At 42.1% G+C, this 23,213-nt stretch overlaps 1 protein-coding gene across 13 annotated transcripts in view; it reads right to left on the bottom strand.

The window, feature by feature from the left end:
• DLGAP1 (DLG associated protein 1) overlaps positions 1 to 20,390 on the bottom strand; it is a gene marked incomplete at both ends in the record, with an annotated part of 320,454 nt that extends 300,064 nt beyond the window's left edge. For 5 of the 13 annotated variants that reach the window (XM_082668378.1, XM_082668380.1, XM_082668381.1 and 2 more), the window contains one exon: positions 14,662 to 14,754. In XM_082668378.1, the coding sequence (XP_082524504.1) occupies positions 14,662 to 14,754 (93 nt within the window). Of the gene's footprint in view, positions 1 to 14,190; positions 14,266 to 14,661; positions 14,755 to 19,387 lie in introns of those variants that run through there. The other 8 variants (XM_082668379.1, XM_082668382.1, XM_082668383.1 and 5 more) reach the window with 4 other exon arrangements.
• Positions 20,391 to 23,213: the final 2,823 nt, after the last annotated feature.

Below are 23,213 nucleotides of genomic sequence, written 5' to 3'. Positions count from 1 at the left end.
GTTCACGGCGAAAGGGACTTTGCGGATGTCAGTAACGTTACTGATCGGTGATCTTAAAATAGGTCGATTATACTGGATTAATCTGGGGGGACCCACTGTAATCACAGGAGCCCTTAAAAGAAGAGGGGTGTTATGTCTATGTTATGTCTATGTTACCATAATAAAATAAAATTAAAAAGTAAAAGAAGAGTTTTCTCCTGGCTGAGGGCAGAAGAGAAAGTCAGAGAGATGTGGCAGAGAGAGTCAGAGGGATTTAAAGCACGATCAAAGGTTTGATATGACGTTTGGTGGCTTGCAGATGAAAGGACCTCAGTTGTACAGCCGCGGGGAACTGAATTCCGCTCTCTGCCTAAATTCATTTGGAAGTAGAATCTTCCCCAGAGCCTGCAGATGAGAGCCCAGCCCAGCTGATATCTTCATTTCAGCCTTGGAAGGCCTTGAGCACGCCACTCAGCTGAGCTAGACTGTGCCCAGACTTCTGATCCATGGAGATGTTGACATTTCTAAACTCCTCTCCCACAAGACTCTGAACTGAGCTGGCTGGTGAAATAACTACTATGATGTTGTGAATTCTATTTCTTCTTCTCTCCCTCTCTCTGTGCCTTTCCTCTCTCCTGCCTGTGATCCATCCATCCATCCATCCATCCATCAATCCACTCACCCACCCACCCACTTGCCTATTAATTCATCCATCCATCCACCTACTCACCTATCCACCCACCTATCCATCACCCATCTGTCCATCCATCCATCCATCCATACATAAATGGTGTTTGTTAGGCACTAAGTCAGGCATGGGAGATACAGAGCTAAATTACTGAGAGATTAGTAAAAATGGGCAAAAGCTAAGAGAAATCCCTACCAATGTGCTTCCAAAGAAATGATACCAAAGCTTCAGAGACATAGTGTTTCAAATGGGGAAACGTTTCTTCTTTATCCTCCCTTTCCTAAACCCCAGGTTGGAATTTTTCTTCCTATCAACCTCCATATTCCTTGTTCAGGTATCTTCATACTGCTTCTTACTTTGCCTTGTATTCTATTTATCTAACCACCCAGTGTCCCACTAGACTACAGACTCTCTAAGAGTATGAGCTATTTTACATATCTTTGAATTCCCCTCTCATCTCAGCCTCAGCCCTTGTACACAGCAGAACCTCACTTTTTGTTACTTGAATTGATCACTCAGGAAGAGCTCCTTTACGATAAATCCTATCACACACTTTACTTTGTAACAGGATCTCCAAGTTCCATCTCAGTATCTATCTATTTCAGGTAATAGGCACCCACAATAATAATTCTTGAAAAATTCCCCATTCCTCAAAGTATTCTAAGGTTGTAACCCAAAAGGCTTTTCTAATGAGATGTTACAAGGAAGAAGGAAAGTCATCAACTTCAACTTTTTAAGGAAAAAGCTAATTAAAAATTTTTTTTCTTGAAATATAGTTGGTTTACAACGTTGTGTTAGTTTCAGGTGTACAGTAAAGTGATTCAGTTATATCTATCTAGTCTTTTTTTTACATTGTCTTCCACTATAGGTTATTACAAGATATGGAGTATTAGTTCCCTGTGCTATACACTAGGTCCTTGTTGGTTATCAATTTTACATATGGTAGTGTGTATATTTTAATCCCAAACTCTTAATTTATCCCTCTCCCCCTGTCCCCTTTGACAACCATAAGCTTTCTTTCTATCTCTGTGAGTCTATTTCTGTTTTATAAATAAGTTCATTTGTATCCTTTTTTTAGATTCCACATATGTGGTATCATATGATGTTTGTCTTTCTCTGTCTGACTTCACTTAGTATGATCATCTCTAGGGTCCATCCATATTGCCGCAAATGGCATTATTTCATTCTTTTTTATGGCTGAGTAATATTCCATTGTATATATGTACCACATCTTCTTTATCCATTCATCTGTGGATGGACATTTAGGTTGCTTCCATGTCTTGGCTATTGTAAACAGTGCTGCTGTGAACATTGGGGTGTGTGTGTCTTTTTGAATTACGTTTTTCTCCAGATTTATGCCCAGGAGTGGGATTGCTGGATCATCTGGGGGAAAAGCTAGCTAATTTTAAGGATATCATAATTTAAACTTGTTAGTAGCCCTTTATGTCTTTTGGGGACATGCTAAAAGCTAAGGACTTTTCTCCAGAACAGGATGAACACAAACAACCCCCTCCTCAACTGTTAAATTCACGAGTTCACGACCCCCTAGAGGCCATTCTTGGGGACTACGTGTCCTATCTGTCCACAGTCACAGGCTAAGAGCACTGAATTAGGTGGATGGGTGTGCCCTGCCTTCCTGCATCTGAGTTCTCCTCCACCCCATCCAACGGTCTTCTCAAGGTAGGGTTACTTCCAAAGTCAGTCAGATGTGCAAGCTCGTCACTTCTGCTTCTGGGCAGCCCCGGCATCATAAGTAACCTTCCCAAGATGCTCCAGGCCTGGAAACCCTCTTCCTCTGAGGGTCTGTATTAGGGAGCCCTGGCTTGTAAGCTTTTCTAGAAAGGCCTATTCTGGAAAGCAAGCTTTCCAACTGGCCTGCCACCAATGGCATTTTTCTGGCTTGTGGGGCTGAAGCAATCTCTTTCTAGTCCTCAAAGTTGGCCAAAGAACACTTGGTTTCAGAGAACAATGTGAGAAAATACGGCTTTTGACGTTTGGAAAGTAAACAAATGTGGCCAGACGGCATGTTTTTGGTAATACCGGTTACGTTAAAACAGAAGACTACAACGTACATGCTGGTTATTAGTCCATGAGATTACTGCCTCTTATCTAAGCAGGTGACTCTTATTTCCAACTCAGAATGGTGTGCTAAGTCTCTCATTGACACCCATCCATTGGTACATTGATTTTTTTCATGGGCAGCAGGAAGGTGCCCACTCTTCTCAGTGAATAGGGCTGAAGTAAACACTGCCCCCAAATAACCCGTAGTGAATACTCCAAGGGCCTCTCTAGAAAGCTCTTGCCATTTGGTCAAAGGCAGGAGAAGGTGAGGGATGCGGGAGTGCCTCAGGTAACGTGCAAACGGTACCTGTTGTCGGGGGAGGGGGGCCCGTCTGACTGGCACCAGCCGTGCGGCTGGCTGTAGCAGATAATACCATGCATCGCCAACTTCTGAATCCACTGGCACCCAGCGGCAGCTCCCAGAGGTGCCACAACGTTGTAATTTACAAATCACTGTGAGTAGGAGAAAATTTTGGCAGCCCTCTTTCATAAATGAGAATCACACGTGAGGGTTACTGTCCGAGCGAGAGCTTCGGCCCAAAGCTCAGAGTGTGAATGGAAGTGCTGTGCTGGGTACTGCCCGGGCAGCTCATGGTCAGTCGGGTACAAAAGGCAGAGTGGGAGCTGAGCAGGCTCCTTGGAGGGGCCAGCGCCAGGGCGGATGGGAAGATCCAGGGAAACACTGCGCGTTCTGCGCCCAGAGCAAGGCCCCGGGCATGGCAAGTCCTGAAAAATGGTGGGTGAGAATCTGGGCAAAATCCCAGGCTCGTTCTTGTGTTTCTAGTCAAAAGTTAGTTGTGCTTTTTGAACGCTAGGTACTTTAAAGAATTTACTCTTCACGATAACTCGGCAAGATATTTTTCTAAAGGAAGAATTAGAAGATATGAGTGGTGAAGTGGTTTATTTGATGCCATTGTCGTGAGTAGGTGGCGGAAAACAGGCATTCCCACGGCAGCTGTCACCCGGGCGCCACCTGGTTCTGACACCTCTAAGCGCTGGGACATCACAACACGATGTTACCTTCTTGGGGCAAAGCCCAAATCTAGTAGAACTCAATATATTAAAATAGACAAGAAACAGCTAGAACCACGCAGTCCACTAGAACTTTCTGTAGTGACGGGCAGGTTTTATATCTTTGTTGTTCAATATGGTAAACGCCAGTCACATGTGACTACTGAGTACTAGAAATGTGGCTATGGTGACCGAGGGGCTGAATCTTTCCTTTTATTTCACTTGAATTAATGTAAATTTAAATAGCCACACGTGGCTGGTGGCTACCATATTGCACAGCACTGTGTGCTGAGACTTTTTGATTTGAAAGGAACGCTGGGGGCCACCTGCCCTCATTTCCCCAAATAGGGAAATTTCCTTCGCTCTGTCCCTGACATGTTCAGCCAGCCTCTCGTTACATATTTTTAATAACGAGAAGGTCTTCACCTTGCCTGGGATCCGATGGCTTTGTTAGGAAGTATCTTCCTACCTAACAGTTGCCCCCTCAGGGGTATGAGCTGGGGATACAGTTGGGTTTTGGTGTGATAAACCCATCTGTTATTCCCTGGGGTTCTCTCCCGATTTGCTGTCCCTCTGCTCTTCTCGTGCCTGTGAACCATGGGTGCCCCAGCGGCATCTCAGTCCTCTGGGGGCACAGTGTGGTGGTCCCATCCTACTGGCCTGCTGCTGGACGAGCACACGATGCTACGTGGACGCTAGGATGGTTTCCCCACAGCAGGTTTGCTGTCTGCGCAAAGATTTCTTCTCAGGGCCTGGGCAGCCCCACTGCCTCCGGGGCGGGAAGCCTGGTCGCCTTTCCGCACACTGGTCTTTCCCTTTCCCACGTTTATGCAGTCACCTCTCCCAGAGTTCAGTGTGGGTCAAACAGGTGCTAAATAAATCTTGGTTGAATGAAAGATGTTGAGAAGGCTGTCCTCGTAAATGATTTAACAGAATTTTTCATTATACACTCACGATGTAGATAGCGCGAAGAGACTACATATTATGACAGTTGGGTGAAATCATCGCTGGTTGACTCTGAGAAGTACAGTGTTCAAAAACATCAATGAGATGAAATTGGCCTTGTTTAATTTTAGTGAGTTCTTTCATTTCTTAGTTACTTACCTGTCCCTGTGAAGTGAATAATTAACATTTCCTTCTTAGGCGTGGGGATATTTTATAAAATATTGAACCAAGAGAAAGTGGAGGCTGTGGAAACATTAAGACTGTATCCATTACTTTAAACGAACTTCATCTGGGCTTAAGCAAAGGGGGAGGGCATTAAATAAGGGCTTGCTACAACACTGAATTCTCTGTGATGAGAGACATGTACATGAGGAAAAGTCCAACATGAGCTGAAAAGTAGGATATTAAGTTCTCCACGCCTTCCAGATTCATAACTGAGTGTGGTACCTTTTATCCTGATGGATTTCAAAAGCCTGAGTGTTCTGTATGATCTATTATAGAAATTTAGTTTAAACTCTGCTAACATTCCCTAACAGCACTATTTATTGGATATCTGTAGCCCCCGGCCACCTTCAACTGATACACGTGAGTCCTCTGCACTGGGTATTAATTACATGGCTTACTTGATTCAGTTATATAAGTAATTAAGAAGCATTCTAAAGGTTGACCTTTAGGGAAACATATCTTTTCCTTTGGACCTGTGATCATTTTAACGAATAGTAAAGTTTGTGAACTCCCCAAATATTTAGTTAACAATTTGGGATGTGTGGAGCTCACGCACCCAGCAGAATTCTGGCTCAAAACATGCCTTGGAGATAACTATCTGGTATCCCCATAGGACAAAAGTATAAAGTCACACTGTTATAGAGAAATTGGGTTTGGGGATTCCTCGTTTCCTTCCTCACCGTTTCAGCGAAGTTAATTCTTGTAGAAGAAAACATCCCCAAATTAATACAAGCAAAGGATATTAAATGGGCAGACAGTTCTAATTGGGACATAACCTTATGGTGTTTTAATAACATTATAACTATAATCAGGTTGGCAGTCTCAAGGGATAAACTGTATTGTTTCTCACTGAAAAGAGAATAAGCACAACAGCTTTGAGTGATGGTTCTTTCATAGGCTGAGATGTAATTTTCCAGTTATGTGGAACGATACTGTTCTACTCCAATTTACATTATACATCTGACTTTGCAAATGAATCTCATATGTTACTTTCTAACATGGCCACTTTCCAAACTACACCTAATCATAGAGGTAGAATCTGTTTTTTAATTATAGTTAATCATTTAAAAAATTGTCATTAAAAATAAACTCTCATTGAGAAACAATTCGTCAGGAAAAGATCAGAGGGAATATTTACCAAGCAGAGGCAGCATGGTACGATGGGAAGTGAACAGGTTGTGGAATCAGACGGATCAAGGTTTAAATCTCCATTCTGTCACTTACCAGCAATATAATCTTGGGCAAATTAATTACCTCCATTTTGTATAAAATGAGGGTGTGAACCGCTACCCTAGTAACTTCCAGAAATAGGGACAATATATGTTAAGCATAGGCCTATTGAAATTTCTCAATAAATTATAGTCCTTCTTTTTCTCCCTTTTTTCTCCTTCTTCTCCTTCATCATTGACTTATTATTATTGCCATCGTTCATTACCCCATGTAAGCACATCAAGCGTGTGATGAAGATGGGGAAGTGTTCAGTATGGTGTACGGGCTGAGCACTGGCCTGGGGCTGAAAGGCCTGCCTGCTCATAGAAAAGTCAGTCCCTCTCTCTGGGTCACAGCTGAGGAAAAGGAATGAAGGTGACATAAGAACTTGTCTGTTGGAGTCAGGAAGTGCTTTCATACTGTGAGCCAATCAGGAACTCTTGGCACCCATGATCAGTTGTCGTTTTCAGGAAAGACAGGGCAGCTGGACTGCAGCCTGGGAGAGCTGCCGATTCAATTTACCAAGCTTGGGACAGTTAACTGACATCTTTTGGACTTCATCAGGGTTTTCTGATTTTTCTGACTTGTCAAGAGTTGGTTTATCAAGAGTGGATACAGACTCCCCTCCTCTGCCCCATCCTGGTCCCTCCCATCCCTGTGTCTCCTCCCGCCCCCCCCACCAATCATTAAACTCTTCCTTAGCTAAGATCCGCTTAAGGAATGGGCAACAAATTTCAGACTGTGCTTTAGAAGCCCCCCCCCCTTCAGGGAAACTTGGATGCAGGGCAGTGGATGGGAGGGAAGGGGATTTGGATTTGAATTCTCCTAGTCTTGCTTCAGTGTGAGCACTGCAGTCATCTCTTGGTACCCAGGATGCTCAAGTCCCTTCTTTGAAATGGTGCAGTATTTGCATATAACCTATGCATATCTTCGTGTACTTTAAATCATCTCTAGATTACTTATAATACCTAATACAGTGTAAATGCTCTGAAAATAGTTGTAAATGCAATGGAAATGCTACGGAAGTAGCTGCTGGCACAAGGCAAATTCAAGCTTCCGTTTTGGAACTTTCTGAAATTTATTTATTTTTCTAATATTTTCCATCTGCAGAACCCATGAATACAGAGTGGGGACTGCTTTCTGTTTAATATATTCTGCTTTGTATGAACAAGGAATTCCATGGTTAAAAATGTCAAAAGCACTGAGCTAACTGTCCTTTGAAGTTCTTTCCCATACTTGTGTTGACTGTGCGTGTTCAGTTCACAAAGAGGAAAGCCTTAACGAGATGTACTTTCTAGAAACCTTAGCAACAGACTAAACCAAAACCACATTAGACCCAGTGCCTAGAGTGGAAAAAGCAGGGAGCAGGGCTGGTGGCAGAACTTTTTGAGTAGACAGAACACCAAGATCAATGACGATCTCATGCTCCATGATAGAGGACCGCTAACAGGTGGGGTGAGAGGACTGAGGAAGACACCCACCCCCCTCTCTACAACTGAAGAGCCAAGGGGATGCTGGTTAATCTCTCCAGGCCTCAGTTTCCTCAGCTGTAAACATGGTTTTGGGAGAGTTTCCAAATTCTATAATAGAATTATAGAATTATAGAATTCCAAATTATAGAATAAAATAGCTAAGCCCGATTCTCCTTTGCTCAGTAAGGTGTGGAGGAAGGGAACGAGTATAATTAATGTCATGTGTCTGATTTCTAAGGGTCATTTCAGTGAGGTAAGTGAAGGCTGGTATTATGGCCTTGCCTAGCTGAGTGCAGTCTTCCAGGGAGTTCCATGACACCACCCTGGGAGATTTGGGGGAGCTGATGATGGGTGACATAGGAGACAGAGCAAAGACAGGCCAGACAGTGAAACTCTATAAGCAAGGCCAGTTTGGAGGAGGAACGTGGAAGTAGTTTCACATTTCCTATCACAGAATAGCCATAGGAATTGGTCACCTAGATTTACCAATAGAATCTAAGAAACAGCTGTTGGCTTTGGGATTTTTTTTTTTTTTAAAGCAGCGTGAAAGTCAAAATAAACGTTTTTAAAGAAGCAGGAAAGCTCATCTGAGACATTTTTGATTGATTGTTCAGCTCATGAGATCAGCTGGCGTGAAATAAAATGTTTCTCTTACTGGGCAGTGATTGCCTAAGTCAAATATGGCAAAGGGACCCACACGGTAATTGATGGCCTGTAGATCGGATTTTTCATAAGCGTCACCGCACAGCCGTCACAGAGAGTTCTTGTTTCTAGTGGCTTTGTTCACCTCCTTTGTGAAAGCCTTAGAGAGAAGGCAGCAAGCAGGAAAATCAGCTATTTATAGGCGTTTTTGACTAAAAGTGTCTGCTCAGCGTGCCATGAAATACATCCAAGAGGTGGGAGAACAGGAAACAATGTCAAATCCACGAGAAGCCTGGAGGAGTGTGACGGGGGGAAGATTTTACAGGGGAATCATTTTCAGAAAGCTCAGGTTCATTTGCAAACAAATGACAGTAACTTGCACTGACACCCCCTGAGTTACCGAAAAGCCAGCTGAACTTCTACTAGTTAGGAGAGAAGAAGAAGAAGAAAAAAATGAATTATCCAAGGATTACAAGTAGTCGGGATCCTTTAAGGGACTTAAAAGGGGCGTCTCTCTGTATGTATTTACTGCTGGGGGCCGCCAGTCAGACTGATGTCTGTAGTACAGCCGGGGCCAGCAGGTGGCCTGTGATGGGGCTGGCGTCTGAGAATGAACAGGAGTGATCAGGGACTTTAGACAGGAGCAAAAAAGAGTGATGGACAAGGACCTATTGTCATCCGCCAGCAGCGGTGGAAGAACTCCCACGCCTTGAAGCTGCCTTGGTAGAAACACTCAACAGAGACCCAAGAAAGGAGGTGAGTGGATAGCCCCATAGCTGTTGCTCTTAATTAGACTTGCCCTGTGGACTTCCCAAAGCTGCCTGGAATAAGGCAGCAGGTCTTGACAGACTTAGGATCTGAAAACAAAAGCAGGTTTTGTCTAAACACACACGAAAGCTTGAGGAGGCCAGAAAAATTGTGTTCCATTAGCAAATATCGAGCCGTGGGGGAAAACCTGACCCACAGAAGCTGAGCTATCAAAAGATTGACCCTTTGTGATCTTTTCATCTGCAGACAAAAGCTTTATGTGTTTAGTTGGCACATGGGGTGAGGAAGCCTTAAATCTACATTGTGATGAAGACTTGTCACCCGACATTGGGAGACTGCTTTCCTTTCCCAGAATCGGATGTGTTCAGGCTAACCTTGGTGTAACGAAAGTTCGATCAGGCAAAATGTAACAGAAAAAGTGGCATATGAAACACGTGAAGAAGCAGTGAAGCATGCTAACATCTGAGGATTTGTAAACTCAAAACATTTCACATTATAGTTTTCACTTCTTTCCCCAATTTGAAATGAAATATTTTTCTGAGACCTTAACAAACACAAGAGTCATATCATTATGCCCATTTTGCGGATATAGAAATGGAAGTACTAAGTAGAGGGAGCCCAAAGTCATGTGGGAGGTCAGTAGTGATAGTAAAGCCAATGTTTTCATCTGTTAGACTCTACTGCCCCCTTCAGTAAATACAGTTATGAATCTAGTCTGATAGCTCCCTAGCATCAGGTTCAAGTGCGGTCCTGACATTGATCTCTGTACTGGACTCATCCCCGATCTACAGAATCAGAATCTCTTGGATCGATGCCACAAATCCTCATTTTATAGACACCCTCAAGGTGGTTCTTGCACACACAAAGTTAAGGAACTATTGCCCTAAATATTCAATGATAGAGCAAGTGGCCACACACATACATGACTACGCCTGCAGACGAATGTAGTATTGTGCTCAATTTTTACCCTCACGGATGCCACTATATAACGTTTCATACAGCATTTTCAACTTTAGAGCTAGATCTTCTATGGTCTCACTTTTGAATTTCAAAAGCAATAACCAAGAGATCAACCTGTAGCCTTTGATATCTCCTATGCATTATTTGTTTCACATTTTCTAGACTTACCCTGATTTAATATATTTGTTCCCATTATCCCAATATAGCATGTCCTATGTGTCACATATTACACACACACACACACACACACACACACACACTGCTTTGAAAAATATTGTTACAGCTATGTTAATAATTTTTATCCTAGGAAAGTGAGGTGAGAGGTGAGAGGAGCTGGCTGCCAAGATAGTGGAAGATGCCAGAAAGAAGTATGTCATCCTCACAATCCAGTCCCAGGGCTCTGAGTGTAATGACTAGAGATTACACACCCGAACTTGGAGCAATTTTGCTCACTTTGTCCTCCGTCGGTACAGGGTTTCCTTATAATAAAACCATTGGGATGCAGGAGGGATCGACAGGGATAACAGGAGAAACAGACCCATTTCTTTTACTTAGAAGTTAAAAATCGTACCTGCCATTTGTAACCCCAGAATTACGAACTTCAGGTCATTATTTCGTTAACAACTGTCTTCATCTCTTGTGAACCTTTTAAGCCAAAACCATGCTTCAAATCTCATTTTCAGATCAGTTCTTTGCCTCCTTGTACCTTGACCCCACTGCCTTAAATGGATGGAGTAAGAAAGGATGAGTTCGTCTTTGAAAAGAGCCTTAAAAGTTTTCATAGATGTGAAAGACATAGTGGGAAAAAGAACGGGGCTGTAGCTGGGCAGTTAGTGTGCTAGTCTCAGCCTGCCACTGATGAGATGACTCACCTTTGTCAGTCAAGGTATTTCCTTAGGGTTTATTTTTCCCACTTTTAGAGAGAGTAGGTTGGACTAAATAATCTCAAACAGTTGTTCTGTAAGGGGATTATTAGGTGAGAAATAGGTAGGTGGAAAGATGCTACGCCCACCTTCCAGGGAAGAGTTTGTGAATGAGAAGGTATCGCGGATGGCCTTGCAATGAGGAGGTTCAGGAACGCTGAAACCATCATTTTTCTGAAAAACAAAATAAAGCCTGCCTGCTTCTTTAATTACACACCTTAAAGTTTGAGAGACTTGGAGAGTGTAATCAGCGAGGAGTTTGACAATCCTGCAAGTATATAATTAACAGTGGTTAAAAAAAATGAGAGGAACAGAAGTCATTTCCTTTCATTGTTGCCGGATGTCTCTTTGTTTGAAAGGAATTGATCCTTACACTAAGGAAGCAGGACCCCCCCTAGCTGGTTCATACTAGTGGTCTGAGATTTAAAATAATCGCTTTAAAAGCAAGGCAAGGTGTTTTTTTAGCAGGATCTATGAAAAGTCTGTTTCCCCACTTTATAGTCATTCTTCTTTCGTGGACTTTGTGAAATGGTACGTTTGAAACAGATCTTACGTCATGAATCAGATGTGAAAGAAAGCATAAGTATAAATGCATATTTTAGAAGTACGGGTACAGGAATGCCTGTGCAGATGTAACGTGTATATATGGACCTGGACACATGCGTACAACATACAGTAACTCTAGACTCCACATAACTCTGCTTCCTCGACAGCTCTGTGATAGCACAAGTCTGAATTTTGTAGGAAGTTTCCAAATTCTGGGAGAACAAGGAGTAGAAGCTCCAACTGATAGAGAAGAGTGGCAATGTACATGAAAGAAAAGGTATACTTACCTAGAAAGCCCATTTTGTGAGTGTAATTAGAAGTCTATTTTAGAAATGGAAACAAGGCAGGGAATATTGCTAACCTTTAACAGATGGAAAAAACCAATTTTTTTTTACAAGATAATCGTTTATATTAAACTTAAAAGATCAGAGAACCAGAAGAGGTCATTCCTTGGTCATATGAGTGTTCCCCAAGAAATAAAAGTGTTAAACAATATAAGTAAGAAATTGGTCACGGCAAATGAAGGAATGAGCTGGTGGGCCTCTCCTTACACTCTATTCTCTCCTTTACCTTTGCTAATTGTTTACAGTAATTAGCTCTTTATCTTTACCTTTTAATTACAAACAGGATTGGGCTGAAGGAGAATAAATCATTCACTGAAAAAAATTAAAGCCCCCCCCCCCCGTTACCGTGGTTTCTGTCCAAGAATTTATTAAAACACTTAAATATGCATTTACAAAACTTGAGTAAAACGATTTTTCCCTGTGTCCTAGCAGCTAGGGACACAGCCTGCTGGTTGGGGATGAGGCGAGATGGTTTTTAGAAGCAGATAAGTGAACCGTTGTTGTGAAGTCCCAAATGCATGTTATTTTTATCCAACGGGAAAACGTACGGATTCAAAGTTTCAAATGAGTAACATAAATCATAGTAAGGTCTTATAACTCCTTATGGATTTCAGTAATAGTAACCTGATTTGACCTGAAAAGGCCAAGTTTTTTTTTCTCTACCAAGCTATCCTGGCAAATGACAGAAAAAAATCTGACTGTTAGAGTACTACAGTTTGAACCGTATGAAGTTTCTGATTTCAGCTGTTTGGAACAATAAAGATGGAATTTTTCCATGATTCAACTCACCAATGAGCACAGTAGTCCACCAAGAGAGGTTGTTGCTTTTGAATTTAAAACTAAAATGGTAAAAAACCTAGTCTAACCACCGAGTCAAAGCCAGCTGGCCATACTGCATATATATTTTAGTGACCCCTATAAAACCGTAAGCAAAAAACCAATGTGTTCTACCATTCACAAATCACGTCTGTGTTAGGTCATGTAAAGGCATGATCTCAAATGGACCAGAGATTATGGGTGAATGCTTCTTTACTGAATGGTAAATATTTACCCTGGGCTCTTGTATTTAATTTTCAACCAAGCAAACTGTCCTCTAAGGAGAATGGAGAAAGAGGAGATAAAGTCCACTGGCCACTAAGTGATCCAAAGCTGGTTTTTCTTTTTTTACTCTGTGCTAAGCAATGCTATACCTTCCATGAGTAGATTGGACTCTGTGGGATCTGAAAGTCTGTGCCATGAAACCTTTGATTGGGGCTAACCAAGCACTTTTGGTATAGCTGAAAATGTCTTTAGCATAATGAAACTGCAGACCAAGAATAATAAAGTTTAACAACTTTCAGGAAGGATGTTTCATCTTTCTTTTACTACCACTGACTCTTTCTGGACCCCTGCTTTCTCAGAATATTTTGCCAATTGTCTCCCCTGCCCAATACTGGGATCTGAGTAACAGAGAGAATTATAGAGAATCAGAGAGAGAATTACCAGAATCACTGATTCTACATTCAAAGTAGGATCAGGCAGAAGTAACCTCATTTTTCTATTAAGAAAGAGGGACATCTCTACTAAGATATCAGGGAAAAAATAGAGAGAAGATTGTACAAGCCAAATAGGAAATAGATTCAAGAATCTTGACACTTTTTGCCGGATTATTAAGGCAATTTAAATTGAAAATAAAGAAAATCGTCAATGTGGTTAACTCTTTTTTTGTATAAAAGGCAGCAAGGAAACATCACAGTAACCAAAGTCACTAGCAGAACTGCTCAGCACTGTCACACATTTCACATAAAGTAGTTTTTTAAAAACTGATTTAACATCATTTAAATTGTTCTAAAATAAGAGGAAGGAAAACCTCAGCTGGGGAAAGAAAACCCCACTGGGCAAAGGCTGACATAATTTTGAACAAAATTTTGAAAAATAGTTGTACCTGCATTGAAAAAATAACTCTGGGTTCATGCTTGTTATGAATGATTCTTCAGTGATCTTTTGTGGAGTCTTATTTAACCAACAGGGGAAAAAAAGCCACAAGAAAATCCACAGAAACGCAAACCATCCAGAAATTTTACTTTTGCAAAGGAACAGTAAGCATTCAGGATTCTTGCCATGGAAAACAACGGATCACATTTCAACCATTAAGACGCACAATGTCCTCTCATGGCATCTAGCACCTTAGATCCTCTCTCAGTTAAAGATTCTACGCAGCCTCTTGCAGATACAGATGTGTAGGTATCTGATGTCTCTACCTGTTTTCTTACCATCTGTACACACATCAGATTTTAGCCCTTTCAGTTGTGCTAGCCATCATTTAGAGAAAAAATAAAATAACAAAAACTCCCCCCCCACACACAAAAAACCCCTCCCACCTAAACAAACAACACACTATCACCAAATACAAAGTAATAAAAGAGTTGTACTCAGACCTGGTCAGTCCTTCCATTTCTTGAAACTTGCACACAAACTGAAGAAACCCACTCAGCCTTAAAAAGATCGATCATTTTGCTCTCCTAAAATTGCATCTCTGAGGGTGCCTGCTTTCTTGTCCGTCTTGTGCGCGCGCTCTCTCTCTCCCTCTCTCTCCCTCTCTCTCTGTGTCTCTCTCTCTACTTTTACCGAAGAGCTTTGTTTCCTTTTTCCTGTGTCTGCTGCTGGATGAATGCAAAATACACGCATTTGAAGGGATTTTTTTTTTTTAAGGCTAACAGTTGGAGATCTAAAATCTTGCTCTTCTGAATAGCTTATTATGCCAGTCACTCAACACTCACTTTACGTAAAGAGGCATATACGGAACCAAGAATCCTGCTTTCTTAAAGCGAAAACAAATCAACAACCCAAACTCCCTTGACTCCTTTGACCCCCTTCCTATTTTATTTTACTTAACGATGAGCACTTACCCTGAGGTGTGCCATAAATGCTCTATTCCAAATATACAAAAGCCAACCACATCTCAACTGAGAATTAAACACTTTCAATGTCTTCAAATCCATGTCTCTGCTCCAAATCCTGATACAGAAAGTCACTGGCAGCGGTACAGTAGTTCTAAACAGCAGACATCTGATTCTTGACATTTAAAAATAACAATATTGGAAAAAAAAAAAAAGGGAGTCTTTTTAAAATTAACTACAAACAGCTTGTGAGGAAGCACATCTCACCAATTGACTGTATTAACTGGAACTTGCAATGATTTCAAGCTACAGTATTTTATTTTTAAATCAATGTCAGACGGAGACCCAATACCTACAGACGTCTCATGTTCTGTATAATCGTGGCAATGGCCTAAGTGAAATGATTTCTAAGTGATAATTCTACAAAGAGCAGATCAGAACTTTTTAGTATTTAGAATTCCAGTATTGGTGAATATTAACCTATGCTCAGTCAAATTAAATTCGGGACATTCCAGCCATTCCATTGCTCATCTGAGATGGGTCACATTTCATGGACGTGCATTCTTAACTGTGTGCACCCAGAGGAGGTCCAATGAATGCATACATTTGCTACAGAATAAAACAAATATTAAAACGAAAAAAATGCATTTATTTCTATTTCTGAAGCACATTACAGACTCAGACCCACAGTCAAGTTTTAGCTCTCCCAGTGACTATCCGTGAGTTCTTGGACAAATGATTTCAGCTTTTGTGCCTCAGTTTTGTCATCCATAAAATTGGAGTAAATAGTAATACTAATTTTACAAAGGTGTTTTGGGTACTAACTGAGCTGTTGTATGACTTCTGGAACATAATAGGTATATAGGATATGTCGCTTCCTCCCTCTGTTTTATATTTGGAAGGGGTAGGGATCAGGTGTAAATGGAGACATCCAGGCTTTGAAGGCAGACAAATCAGGTTTGACTCTCTGTGTTGCCATGTACTAGCTGTGTATCCTTGGGCAAGTGACTTAATCTAATTTACTAAATCTCAGTTTCTTCAACTATAAAATACCTCATAGAGTTTCAGAGAGCAAATTAGATAACATCGGAAAAGCATCTACTTTAAGCATGTATTAAATGGTAGCTCCAGGCTTTACAGCTCTTGAAAATGGCTGTAATTAGTGCTCTGCATATGTAACTTAGGAGTTTGAAGATGTGGACTGAGATCCCAGGCCTTCTTGACCAAGTGCCTTACTTTATAGTAGAAGAAGGAGACCCGGAGAGCTGAAATGATGGTTCTAAGCCCTATCATTAGTGAGTGATCACCAACTAGTTAGCGGCAAATAGGAACTAAAACATAGACCCTCTTATTTAAAGTTCAATGCTTTGTCCACTAAACTTTGTGACATTGAAATCAAACACATTTGTACATCCAGTTTCAATATTAGTTGATAATTAAAGCAATACAACTGGAAAAAAAAAAGAACCTATTTGTTCCCAAATTTGCTTCTAAGAATGAGCTTATAAATGAAATTATTCTATAGGAGCTGACAGGGACTGGCTAAACCTATCTTCCTAAGGGGAGCTTCTGCAGGACATAGATTCTCCCTTCCCTATAAAGCAAGAAGAGAGCTGGAAGGACATCCAGTTCTTAGGAGTTTCCCATCTCCTCTCTCCCCTTGTGAATGTCCAGCTTCTTCCTCCCTTTCTTTATATGAGCTCTTCATCTCAGCGCACTGGTTGGGAAGCACACACTGCTCTACATTTAGTTTATTTATTAAACATACTATGTCCCCACTTTGAAATACAGGATTTTTTTTTCAGTTTGAAAGTCTTGCACAGAATAGGAGCTCAATAAATGTCAATATTTGCTAAAGAAGACATGACTTGGAGCTCAGTTTATATTGCAAGTGTTGAACTAGCGTGTCTTAGAGTTAATTATTGCTCAATGAAGAACAGAAAATATTACAATTTTTTCAGTCTTTCAGTAACTCCAGAATTAAAGACAAAGGTGCTTCTGGTATCAAGTCAGATTAGCTATTACTCTCGGGAGGAAGGGAAGGAAATGGGATTGAGGAGGATACCTGTGTGATCCATTGTAATTAATGTTTTATTTCTCTAGCTGGGTGATGTATAAATGGGTATTTATTTTTTTCTTGATATCTTTCTGTAAGCCTCAAATATTTCATTAAAAACAACTAGCTTAAGTGGGAAGCAGCCTCATAGCACAGGGAGATCAGCTTGGTGCTTTGTGACCACCTAGAGGGGTGGGATAGGGAGGTGGGAGGGAGACGCAAGAGGGAGGGGATATGGGGATATATGTATACGTATAGCTGATTCACTTTGTTATACAGCAGAAACTAACACAACATTGTAAAGCAATTATACTCCAATAAACATGTTAAAAAAAAAACTAGCGTAAAAGAAGGCAAACAATTTGAAAATAGAATTTCCAAATCTTTATGAGATCCAATAATGCTACTATACTAAATCCCATACTTAAATCTTCAAGCTTTCTCTTATTTTACTGAAGAACTTGAATAATAATACGTTTACTTTAAAGATTTGTTTTCCTCCTTGCTCACCATTTCATGTCCTTGATTCCGGAGTTGTGCTGGGGTGTTTTGGAAAGAGCTATTTTGCATCAGATAGATCTAAGTCTAAAACTCAGTTCTACAACTTACTGGCCACATAGCATTATGACAATTGATATTTCTAAGCCTTGGTTTCCTCTCTTGCAAAAACTGAGAGTTATTATCTGTAGCTCTCAGGACTATTATGAGGATTAAATGAAATAACAAATGTGAAAATGTTTGCTGCAGTATCTGGTACATAGTAGATTTTCAGTTAATATCATTTTCCTTCTTCCTTTCCTTATCCTTCCACTTTTCACCACTACTTGAGCTTTTAACTTCAAAAAGGTTATAAAAAGGAAAGGAAAATGAACTTAAGGTAGGAAGCAGGCAATTATGCTAGTATCATGAAAGCATTTTGTGACTAACAAAGGCTGGTCCTAGATCCAGGTACAGTATCCTTTTAAATTAGATATTTCTTATCCAATCTCATCACTACTTATTAAAGTTCAAGTTTTTTTTAAAAAATTGAATGTTTTGTTTTTGCCGCTAGTCACAAAACCTTCATAGACAAAAATGTATCCTAGGTTTTCTATCTCATTACACATCCTTTCTTCAAGACAGATGTTTTATCAAAATACTTTATTCTCAATAGCGGATGAGATTTATGTGCTTAAAGAATTGCTAAAGCTTTCAGTTGTAACGCTTGTATTGGTCTTTTCTATAAGTTAAGAGACTTGGGTTCTGGCCCTACCTCTGCCACATACTAACAGTATGACCCACTTGGCCTCTACCTTTCTTTGAGTCTAGATTTTTACATGCTAAATGAATGAAAAGGTTGGATTCGATGATCCCTTTAGCTCTAAAATTCTGTTAGTGGTTCTTGATGACTTAATTAACACATGTAACAAGCTTACAGTAAATTAAACGATGCCACCTTCAGTAGGAAATACTGTGTTGTTTGTGAAAACTATCCACACAATAGTGGCCTCTTCTGAACTCTGGGAATGGGCCCTGGCACTGTCCTTGTCCAGTGACTGCCATTGACTGTCCAGTGACTGCAATATGTTCAGGGCTTGGTGGAGGCATTCCCAAGGGAGTCAGCTTTGTCAGAAGAAATCCAAAGAGAGCAACAAGATGAATGTCTTGGTGGAAGACTTTTTTCCTTGCATTTATTCTTAAGAGTGGGAAATGATTATGTCATGATTTTATAGTTCAGTGAAACCTTTTTTAAAAAGATGAGGATAGCAAGGGAGGGCAGAGAAAGACACTTTGAAAAGGAAAACTATGAGGATCCCTCTTATGGAAGGTTGTGTCTTGGGAAAAATGACAATACTAGAAGGAGGAGGTAGGGAAGAAAAAGACTCTTCCCCTGATATTATTATCCAGGTGAAATCTGTTTTAAGTGGATTGGAGGACAGTAGGAAAAATAGGAGACCCTGGAAGGGGAGGAGCGGCCTTGGGTCTGTACGTGTGTGGGATTTACATTCTGACACTAATTGTATTTTATTGTGCAGATGCTTCCCCTTCTTTTCCTCCTCTTCTCTGTTGTCCCGGGTCTCTGGAGCTGTGCCTGTCAGGTCCCCAGACTGTCTCCATCTCCACCTCCTCAGGGCGTAGGGCATCACCCCAATTCCCTGGGCTCTGGGGGGTGGGAACTTGGGTAGGAGTGTGATTAGTGTTGGTGGTGGTATGAAAATTGCAGTGGTGAAGAGGTAGATTAATTTTTCCAAACTAATAGCTTCAGACAGCATTTAAAATAATAATAATAATTTTAAAAAACTGAATAGATCTAATTAAACTCTTTCCAGAATTCCAAAGATCATTGTTGACTTTTGTAAAAAGGTGGATTTATTTTAAAATTCTGTGTAAACTCCCCTTTTCTCTCCTCCCTATCCCACGATCCTTCGGACAAAAGAGGAACACAAAACATTAATAACTTCTTGCCTTTAGGTAGGCGTGCTTTTCAAAGCACTTTTATATCTAGTATCTCAAGATAACTGGATGAGGTTGCTAGCAGGCTTGTTTCCTGACAGGAGCCCTCCGCCCCAGAAATGCTAAGTAATTCGCTCAGGTTCATATAGGTAATTCATAGTAGAGCCAAGACTAGGACCCAGGAGGAAATACCACACAATCAGCAGGTACAACACGTAAGCATCCATCCCTCCACATAAATGGTACCTGAAGGTACTGGCAGGAACGTTCCTGTTGACACGACTCTGACTTCACCATGGCCTGGTCCATGTTAACCGAGGCTTTCTGGTAAACCTCTCGGGCTCGACTCACGGTCAGCGTGGAGGACCAGGCGCTCTTCTTCAGCAGCGGCGCGTCTAGGGTGACGGGCAGGTTGGCACAGGTGGTGCACTTGACATCGTTGTTACTCCGGGAGGCCTTCACAGCCTGCTCGCTGATGGTGTTGTAGGCCTCCATGAAGTACTGGGAGGCCGAGCGGTCGGGGCACCTGCCCATGGTCATCACGCCCGAGGGGGCGTGGTAGATGCACATGTCGCCGTCGAGGTTGTCTTCGGAGCTCCACCAGCCCGGGGAAGCGTTGTTGCGGGGCTTGGGCTCGGGGCGGCGCTCCTTGCTCTTGCTGCGCTTGCCGTACCTCACGGTCTGCGTCTCGTCGGGGCTGGCCTTGCCCCCGTTGACGCTGCCCTTGGACGGCCCCTCCAGGGAGTGCGATTTGGTGAAGAGTTTCTGGACCGAGTGGACCAGGTGGCGGATGCGGCCGGGGCTATCGCTGCGGTGCTCCACGGCCGTGCGCTTGTACTGCAATGTGTGGTAGCCATCCCTGTTGAGAGGCAGCTGCCTCTCAAACTGGTCCAGGAGGTTGGCGGGGATGCGGTTGGCCTTGGTGGCCAGGGTGCGAGGCACCAGGGCGCACTCGTCCTTCAGCTCCTGCTGCGAGGTGTAGTGCCGGCGCGGGAAGGTGCTGCTGGCCAGCGGGTCGCTGAAGGGGCCCACGCACTCGGCCTGGAAGGAGGTACGCTGAGTGTAGTAGGGGTGGTCGGCCGGGTGGTGCTCCACCGGGCTCAGCAGGTATGGCTTGCGGTCTGCGTGGTGCGACAGCGAGTCACAGGCCGAATCGCAGGTGACTCCGTGGTGATGGCTGCGGCTGCCCGATAACCCTTTCATCGCTGATGGGGCGCAACCACGGGGGTCATGGACACCCGGTGGTTAGGTTCCAGACCCGTCTCCCGCAAGGACCTGGGGGAGTGAAGGAGAGGGGGACAATGGTTAGCGCTTCACTTGGTCGATAGACATTGCTCTCTTTCCACGTGTGTCTGCTACTGAGTTGGTTTTCTGGCAGAACTCATGACTCTCCCTAAAAGCAGCTTTAATGCATTGTTGGAAAAGCCCTGTTACCTCCGTAGGCCGGGAAAGCCCATGCCAGTCCTGTAGGAGAGACAGTAGGGGTGAAAACTAGTAAACCCGGAAAAGAACGTATAAAAATGCTGAACTATTTTTAAGTGACTTGGGAGAAAAACTGCCCCTCCCTCCAGGATTCCAATAACTATCTTTCCCCTGCTGCTCTCCTTTTATTCTTAACCGTATGTTAATCGTCAAGCTAGCAGACGGGAAGGGCTCACTTAATCTGGGAAGCTTTTGCGGATCCGCCCCCTGCAGAGAGAATTAGTTCCCCTCTGTGCTCGCAGGGCATCTACTGCACACTCTCCAGCTCCTCTGGAATGCTTTGTCTCATGCTTTCCCTGCTAGCTCAAGCTCCCTGAGGCTAGCTTACCTCTTAGCCACCATTACATCCGTTACATCTCCCTACCTTGTACTAGGTGGGCCACATAGACACACAGTAAGCACCCCATAAATGTGAGTGAAAAACATAAATAAAAGAGGCTACTGGCACCTTATAACTTTAGGATATATCTCTGTATCTTCTGTCACATACTTTCCCATTAGAATTCCGTGGTAACAATTACAGCAAACAATCCCACCGTGGTAATTAGAGTTGGAAAAACTAATGGTGTGGCAAATAAATCAGAGCTGTCGAGAAAATCTGCCCGTGTATTTCTGTCATCAGAGAATTAAGAGCTTCCTGTCAACAGACTGGGAGCTGATGAAGAACAAATAAGCTTGAATTGGCTAATGTGAATAACAGGGCATCTCCTTTTGCTGGTTTAAAAGTTTCTGGTAAATATTTACAAGTGATGGCAAGATGGCCAAAGGAAAGGCTCTTGAAATGTTCCTGAGGACATGAAGGGCCTGAACCTAAGGGTCATGTCTGCCTGGGAGAGAAGGCGCCCTACAGATCCACCTGTGGGAAATCAGGTCATTCCAACCCTTCCCCGCGCTGTAGTACCAGAGGCTGCTGTTCTACTGGGCAGAGTACTTTCTTTGGACCCTAACAGAGAGAGTTCTTCAGTAGTTGAATGCAGTTCTCCTGACAGACAGATTTTTTTTTTTTTAAACTTCCCACAATACAAAAATTGTCATACGGAGAGCTGTCCGGAAAAGCCAATGTGACTTTCCAAACGTATCACAAACGTCATTTCAGATATTCAGATGGGGAGAGATAATTGGTTTAATTAAAAAAACAGAATGAAACACCCACATGTGGCCTAATGAAGAAAAGCACGGCGTTTTGTGGGGTCAGGACTCGTCTGTTCCATGGGACATACTGTGTGTGGGAGCGCCTGACGAAAATCTCTAAGCATGTTTTTTATGAAGCTCCTTTTCTCCTCCTCGTCTCTCAGTTTCTGGATTAATTGCTCGGGAAAACTGATGGGAGGTTTTAATCGCTGGAATCTTTTGAACTTGGTTAGTCTACTAAATTAGGGGCTTCTTGAGGGTAGAGACTATGTTTTTCGCATCCAGTGGCCAGCAAAGTGCTTGGCTGGTGGTGGGAACTCAGTAAAGCATTTAGTCAGTGAATTAACGCATCAATGCAAAACTTCCCAGGGTGGTCCATCCTGTGGTTCAAGTCACATCTACTGAGTGAGAACAGGACTGTGTGACAAGGGAAGGGCCAAGGAAGGAAGGAAGGGACCATCTCTCAGGCATTTTAGGGACCAGTGGTTTTCAAGGTGAGGCAGGAGGCATACAGGTGAATGTGCCTTTTGCTACCCATTAGCCTTCCACTTCTGCCTCTCCACGACCCACCAATGAATATCTCACCTCTCAAAGTTCTCCCTGCCTTGGAGTTAAAATCTGGGAGTTTGCCTGGCCTGCTGACTACAGGATGTCCAGACTGAGGACAAACTGTTTGAAGGAGAGAAAGAAAATGACGCCTGAAGAGACAAAAAGGAAAAGCAGGACTCATGATACCTGTGGTTCAGGAAGAACCTGTAAATCGAAACTTGCCCACTGAGGACACTAATATAAAGGAAATTTTAGCATAAAATACCTTGGGACCACTTTTTTTTGTATGAAGTTACGATACCAAGAGTAGGCTGTGGCAAAGAGGGATCCAGAAAGATTAAATACATGTTTTCAGCAAAACTGTGGCACAAACTAATTTAGGTGGAAAAATCCATTGCATGAGAAAGTTTCTCTGGATAAAACAGGTCCCATTGAAGACATTTTTGCCTTTTAAATATAGACTTAAAAATAAAAGACAAAAATAGCAAACCAGTTGGATTATGGTCACATACTAAGTTTTATGATTACCTGTATCTCAATACATAAAATAATATGAAATAATGCTTCAACCTTTCCTTCTGAAGCTTCTAGGTCTTGGGTGGATTTTTTTTGCTAAATGTGGAGCTGGCAAGAGCTGAAAACATGAATTATACATATTTACTCCAAAATGTTGAAGATTATTTGAGATCATGTATTCAATATTTATGTAATTATCTTTAATCTGTGAATGGCATTTCATGTAAGATGATGTTGCCTGAGGACACGCAGAGCAAACAAAGAGGGTTTTTAAGGCCATTAATGATAAATTTGTTAAATGATGTAACTGATGATCATTTTTGTAAGTTAAACATGCACAGTGTGATTTTTACTGCAATTTAAGTGGGCTATTTTCAGCCTAGTGGCAAGCACT

This window comes from Grampus griseus (genome assembly GCF_964374135.1).
Source record: "Grampus griseus genome assembly, chromosome: 12".
NCBI classification, from domain to species: Eukaryota; Metazoa; Chordata; class Mammalia; order Artiodactyla; family Delphinidae; genus Grampus; species Grampus griseus.
Note: the sequence above shows the minus strand (reverse complement) of the source record. Positions and strands in the feature narration are given on the sequence as shown.